The sequence below is a fragment of the Phoenix dactylifera genome, chromosome 1, assembly GCF_009389715.1.
Source record: "Phoenix dactylifera cultivar Barhee BC4 chromosome 1, palm_55x_up_171113_PBpolish2nd_filt_p, whole genome shotgun sequence".
In the NCBI taxonomy this organism is placed as follows: Eukaryota; Viridiplantae; Streptophyta; class Magnoliopsida; order Arecales; family Arecaceae; genus Phoenix; species Phoenix dactylifera.
In genome coordinates, this window is record NC_052392.1 from 29,538,715 (window position 1) to 29,546,165 (window position 7,451).

The 7,451-nt window shown below is 38.7% G+C and overlaps 1 protein-coding gene across 1 annotated transcript; it reads left to right on the plus strand.

The window, feature by feature from the left end:
- Positions 1 to 2: 2 nt before the first annotated feature.
- On the plus strand, positions 3 to 4,473 carry LOC120111831. Its single transcript, XM_039129761.1, is given in 3 exon segments — positions 3 to 1,820; positions 1,823 to 2,000; positions 2,472 to 4,473. Coding segments are annotated over 3 exon segments (3,918 nt in total). The 5' UTR covers positions 3 to 82.
- The last annotated feature ends 2,978 nt before the right edge of the window (positions 4,474 to 7,451 follow it).

Consider the following 7,451-nt stretch of genomic DNA (forward strand, 5'->3'; position numbering starts at 1 on the left):
TTCTCGTGTTGAGTCCCATGGACCCTGTTTTGTATGTGGTGGAGTGGATCACCTAGCTCAGGATTGTCCCACATTTGCTGAAATGAGGGGTGTGTATGAGGAACATTGTAATGCCCTAGGTATGTACAAGAAGCCTTTTACACCCTTTTCAGATACCTATAATCCTGGTTGGAGGAACCATCCTCACTTTAGTTGGAAATCTGACCCGCAACATCCTGCACAACCACAGCTGCCTAGAGCTTATTCTACACCTCCATACCATGCCCCATCTTCTAGGAATCCTTTAGAGGACACACTACATGCTTCTATTGAGGCTCAGAATAAGACAAACCAGAAGTTTGAATCAATGATTACTCAGGTGGTTGAGGAAAATAAAGAGATTAGGAGTCAAGTGTCTAAGTTGATTAGTGCTTTAACCGTAAATGAGCGAGGAAAATTTCCATCGCAAGCTCAACCCAATCCCCAAGGTCAGCATATGGCACAAACTTCTAACCCTGATAGGCAAGATCTTAAGGAGGTTAATTCCATAACTACTCGAAGTGGTAAGGTTATAGAAAGGGTTCCCAAGCCTAAGGACACACAAGAGAAGTTGAGTAGTGATGTAGTTGATGTTCCAAGAGAGGAAGAGATAGTGAAGAGTCCAGTTAGAGTGCCCTTTCCTCAAGCTCTCAAGTCTACCTCAAGAGTTATGGACCATAGTAGCGAGATCCTAGAGAACCTAAGGCAAGTGAAAATTAATCTTCCTTTGTTACATGTGATAAAACAGGTTCCAACTTATGCAAAGGTCCTTAAAGATTTGTGCACTGTAAAAAGAAAACACCATGTTAAGAAAACAGCTTTTCTAACGGAACAAGTAAGTGCTTTGATTGAACAGAGAATCCCACCAAAATATAAGGACCCAGGATGCCCCACAATTTCTTGTATTATTGGGAATCATGAGTTTGCACAGGCCTTACTTGATTTGGGAGCTAGTGTCAATCTCATGCCTTATTCTGTTTACTTGCAATTGGGATTAGGAGAGATCAAACCCACCTCTGTGGTCTTACAGTTAGCTGATCGGTCAGTAAAGATACCAAGGGGGATAGTTGAGGATGTGTTAATTCAAGTTGATAAATTTTACTATCCTGTTGATTTCTTGATTCTAGACACACACTCTGTTGTTATTTCTGAATCAAAAATCTCCATTATTTTAGGTAGACCTTTTCTTGCCACCGCTAATGCTCTTATTAATTGCAGGAATGGATTGATGAAGTTGTCCTTTGGGCATATGACCCTTGAGGTCAATATCTTCCACATAAGCAAACAGCCACAGGAGGACGATGAGTGTCACCAAACTTACCTGATAAACACACTTATGCAAGAGGAAGCCATCACAAAACATGACCCCGATCCTCTTGAATATTTTCTTATTAATTCTGGGTTTGATAGCACATTTGACTCTAATGATGTTACTAATATTTGTGCTGTTTTTGATTCATCTCAGGATTATGGGACGAGGACATGGCAACCAAGATTTGAGGAGCTGCCCTTGATGCGAGAACAACCGAAGCCATCTACCATTGAAGCCCCAAAAGTCGAGTTAAAGCCACTGCCTAAGGGTTTAAAACATGCATTTCTTGGTCTAGGTGATACCTTTCCTGTAATAATTTCTTCTAACTTAAGTGCATCACAAGGTAAAAAATTACTTATAACTTTGAATGAGCATAAATCTGCACTTGGTTGGACCATGGCCGACATTAAAGGCATCAGCCCTTTAATTTGTTCTCATAGGATTCACTTGGAGGAGGGAGCTAACCCTCGTAGAGACCTCCAACGCAGGCTAAACCTACCATGAAAGAAGTTGTGAAAAATGAAGTCTTAAAACTGTTAGATGCGGGTATTATTTATCCGATTGCCGATAGCAAGTGGGTTAGTCCTACGCAGGTAGTTCCTAAAAAGTCAGGTGTCACAGTAGTGAAGAATGATGTAGGAGAATTAGTCCCTACCAAAGCAGCAACCGGGTGGCGCATGTGCATTGATTATAGGAAGTTAAATGCTGCCACTCGCAAAGATCATTTTTCCCTTCCATTCATCGACCAAATCTTAGAGCGTGTAGCTGGTCATCCCTTTTATTGTTTTTTAGATGGTTATTCTGGTTATTATCAAATTGAAATTGCTTTAGAGGACCAAGATAAGACCACTTTTACATGTCCCTTTGGAACTTATGCATTTTGTCGTATGCCATTTGGTTTGTGTAATGCTCCAGCTACCTTTCAAAGGTGCATGATGAGTATTTTTAGTGATATGGTTGAGAATTGCATGGAGGTGTTTATGGATGACTTGACTGTTTTTGGTGACTCCTTTGATGTATGTTTGTTTAATTTAAAAAGGGTTCTAGCTCGTTGCAAAGAAAAAGGCCTTGTATTGAATTGGGAGAAATGCCATTTTATGGTGCCTTCGTGTATTGTTTTGGGCCATATTGTTTCCTCTAGGGGAATAGAGGTTGATCAATCCAAAATTGAGTTGATCTCTAAGTTGCCCACACCTAAGATTGTGAAGGATGTTAGATCATTCCTTGGTCATGCTGGTTTCTATAGGAGGTTTATCCAGAATTTTTCTACCATATCTAGACCATTGTGTAACCTTCTAGTTAAGGATACCCCATTTGAGTGGACACAAGAGTGCCAAGCGGCATTCCAAACGCTTATTGGGAAGCTCACTTCAGCTCCCATTATGCAGCCACCAGATTGGAGTTTACCTTTTGAAATTATGTGTGATGCAAGTGACTACGCAGTAGGAGCTGTCTTAGGTCAACGGAGAGAGGGAAAGCCCTTTGTCATTTATTATGCTAGTAGGACTTTAAATAGTGCTCAAATGAATTATTCTACTACTGAAAAAGAACTACTAGCTGTAGTATTTGCATTAGATAAATTCCGTGCTTATTTGATTGGCTCGCCTATTACAATTTTTACAGATCATGCAGCCCTTAAGTACCTTCTCGCAAAGAAGGATGCTAAGGCGCGATTAATTAGGTGGATCTTGCTTTTGCAGGAATTTAATCTAACCATCAAGGACAAGAAGGGTTTAGAGAATGGGGTGGCTGATCACCTCTCAAGGTTAATATTTGAGGATACTACAGATACACCACCGATCCGTGATGATTTTCCAGATGAACAATTATTTTCTATCACCTCCATGCCGTGGTTTGCACATATTGTCAATTATTTGGTAACAGGTGAGATGCCATCAGACTGGAATGCACAGGATAAGCAGAAGTTCTTAACAGAGGTACGTTCTTTTTATTGGGATGATCCACAGCTTTTTAAGTACTGTCCTGACCAAATTATGAGGAGATGTGTCCCAGATGATGAGATAGCAAGTGTCTTAGAATTCTGTCATTCCCAAGCTTGTGGAGGCCATTTCTCTATGAAGAAAACCGCTGCAAAAATTTTGCAGTGTGGATTTTATTGGCCATCATTGTTTCGAGACACAAATGTTTATTGTCGTTCTTATGAGAAATGTCAAAAATTAGGAGCTTTGTCCCGTCGTAATATGATGCCTTTGAATCCAATTTTAGTGATAGAAATTTTTGATTGCTGGGGTATAGATTTTATGGGACCGTTTCCTCCTTCTTTTGGTTATCTATATATTATTGTTGCAGTAGATTATGTGTCCAAATGGGTAGAGGCTGCAACTTGTAGGAACAATGACAATAAGACAGTAATTAAATTTCTAAAGGAAAATGTGTTGTCTCATTTTGGTACACCACGTGTTATCATTAGTGACCGGGGTACACATTTTTGTAACCGTTCCTTTGAAGCATTGATGAGGAAGTATGGGGTGGTGCATAAGATTTCTACAGCTTACCATCCTCAAACAAGTGGGCAGGTAGAGCTTGCTAATAGAGAGATTAAGCGTATTTTAGAGAAAACGGTTAACCCCGACCGGAAGGATTGGTCATTGCGATTAACTGATGCACTTTGGGCATACCGTACAGCTTTCAAGACCCCCCTAGGCATGTCACCTTATAGGCTTGTTTTTGGTAAACCTTGCCACCTACCGGTAGAGCTAGAACATAGAGCCTATTGGGCTATTAAGAACTTTAACTTTGATTTACCTGAAGCCGGTGAGCTTAGGAAGTTCCAGATGACCGAGTTAGAAGAGTTGCGAAATGAAGCTTATGAAAATTCTAAAATTTACAAGGCTAAGATGAAGGCATTTCATGATAGAAATATTCTTAGAAAAACATTTGCACCTAATCAACGAGTATACTTATATGATTCTAGGCTTCATAAACACCCTGGTAAATTACGATCTAGGTGGACTGGTCCTTTTGTGGTAAAGCATACATTTGAGAATGGAGCGGTAGAGATAGAAGATCCTAGAGATGGTCGGATGTTTAAGGTAAATGGCCAGAGACTCAAGCCGGTCCTTGAGAAAGAGGCTCCAGTAGAGGAAGATATTCTTCTCATGGACCCCGTCCACGAACAGTGATGCTATGCCCATGCAGGTACGTTTCTCTTATTCCTTGTTTCTTTTTGTTTTTCTTTATTTTGTCTTTGTTTCAGTTTTTGTTTTTGCTTGTTTTGTTTTATTTCGTTTGGTTTCCTTAGTTTAATTTTCAGGTTTGCCAGCTTCCTGTTTTTACCATGGATTTGTGCTCCGCTAATCAGGTGACCTCTATCCTATTTTGTTTTCTATGCTTTTATTTCCATACATTGAGGACAATGTCATGTTTTAGTTGGGGGAGGGCAGCCCATGTGTATATGTTTTTGCATGAATTTGCTTTAAAAAAAAACAAATGATTACAGAGTATTTTTGCTGGAGTCAATTTTTCTATCTTAGTCACACTATTAAGACACCCTTTGAATTCTTTTTTTATGCACGCATCTAAGCCTTGTGGTTTGATGGATGTTCAATGCATACAATTAGAGAACTCTCAAACTTAAGTATTTACGCATTGGTGAGTATTAGAGAGAGAGAGAGAGAGAGTTCATCATGTTCAGAGACTTGTGGCATGCGTTCATTGATTTTTTTGAATTGGTTGCTCTATTGGGAATTTTTATTGCACAGTTTGTGGTATGTTGGTTGATTATACTTAGGAGATGATGAAGGTCAATTTAGGATGAACGTTTGAGCCTTTCAAGCTAACCCATGTTTTATCCATTAGAAGCCATTTTGAGCCGAAAAAAAAGAACCCTTTCCTTTGTAAACCCATATGTCCTTACCCCCCCCCCCCCCCCCCCCCCGCCCTCCACATTGGAGTTGAGCCTAAATTATTATATCTTTCCTACCTTTTACTTTCAAGTACATGCTAGGGATGATAAATAATTGGTCCGCAAATAATGAAGACAAGAAAGGGGATGTACTGTGGTGGTTTCTCATTGGTGCTGGCAGGTTTGCTGAAATGGACTCCATAATTGCAACCAAAGGTTGTGTTAAAAAAAAAAAAAAAAAAAGGAAGAAGAAAAAGAAAAGAAAGAAACAAAGAAACAAATCAACTCCACCAGCAGCTTCAGCTTTCTATTACCACAGGCCTTGAAAATGTCTGAGGCTCTAATCTCCATTCTGAAAATGATTCTATTGGTTCCCAAACTGCTTGTCACAGGTTCAAAATGCTAGTATGAAGTTGTTGATGAAATAACCAAATGGTATGACTAGCGTGAAAAAAAAAAGAAAAAAAAAAGAGAAAAGAAAAAAAAAAGGTACAAGCGGTTTGAGGAAGTTGTGCTTGATGTTATATCTTGTGAAGACCTCTAGCATGTACTGGAAAGTTCTTTTGAATTCTCTTATCCATCCTTTTATTATTTTTATTTTACTTAACTTTAGCCTCATTACAACCTTTTATTATTGACCTTTTTGATCCTAAGTGGGTTTGTGGTAAGAATGGTTGAGTTCCCAATGGTTGGTGATCCTATCATAAGATCAATGCTTGTTTGTTGCTTGTTCATGAACACTTGCCTTCTCATATATTTGTGTGAACACCCTTTCTCAACTCCATAGAGAGACCCCTTACACCAGTCTACTATTGAATATTATACCTGTGAGATATGGAGTTGAAGCTTTTGTTTGAAATGTTCTCGACGTTGTATGTGTCAGGGTTGGTGGTAAGATGGTAACGGCTTAGAGTACACACACACACGAATTCTGGGAGTTGCTCTTGATGGACTGATTTTGATAGTATTGTTGATCTCTTGCGAGTACTTTGTTTGTTATACTTGAATGTTATTGCTTAGCTCATGCAAAAGCTGTCTACACTGGGTTGGATATAGTCCGTTCTTTTTCTTCGCTTAAATTGCTAGGGACTAGCAATAAGCTGGTTGGGAGGTGTGATAGGTGCATGAAAATGTACCTTTTAATACTACCACTTTAGGCTAAATTGTTAAGACTTAAGCATGATTTGGATATTTTTATGATATTTTTCTAATCTGAACTTTACTTCACAAAGTGTCCAAGTCTTAATTGATTTTGGTGATTTTATTGTAGGAATGGAGTTAAGAAGATTGAATATCCCATTGCAGTCCGAATGAAATGAAACTTGGTGGAGATGAAGTAGACATGTTGAGGTTTCATATGCATCAAGAATCAGGTCAATTGGAGCTCCAGAGAGAAAGTTATGAAGTTGCAAAGTTAGGTTTCCCTAAACCGCCAGCCTGGGCCCTGACAGATCAGACCTTTGTGTAGTATTTTGATGATTTCGGGAGCTACAGAAGTCCAATTGAGATGATTCAAATTTTGTTGGAAACTAGACTTCCAGAGATTTCAAAGGACTATAAGAACATAAAATTTGAAGATCAGATGCGATCTGGAGAGTCTCCCGAACCTCATGCTGACGTTGGTGCTCGAGGGTAAAGTCGGAAAAATACATGCAAACGTGTCTAAGTTGTGTTTCCTAGGGTTTTTAGCCCCAAAATCATATATATACTTGGGGAGCACGCCGTTCTAAACAGAAAAAAGACTGCATTACAAAGAAATCATCAAGAGGAGCCAAAAATTCATGGAGAGCTAATTCTTTGGTGAAGCTAGGGATGAACTCGCTTGGATGATGGTAGTTTTATTTATATTTGATCTATGTAATAGATTCTCATGTTGATACAATTTTTGTTTATCATTTCTCATCAATAGATCTTTCTTGTGTTGGAATAATCTTGAACCTATTCTTTTCATAGATTCAGCCATGTCTTTTTCTATAGAATTGTTGAGGTGCTTGATTATATCTAGATTTGATTGTTTATCCAGTTAGTGTAATTTTTTGCTGAAATATTGCCATTGGGTATATTTTTGTCTTTGAATCTGAGTCTAAAAGGATAACAATCCTTGGTTTTAAAAGAGGAGAATGATTTTCTAGAATTACCACTAAATATTTTGATTGTAATGCTATATCCTCCAATTAGAGAATCTGGTGCTATGATCTCTAATTGAGTTATCCAATGGATCAAATATGAATGGAATTACCTGATTCAAGTGAGGAA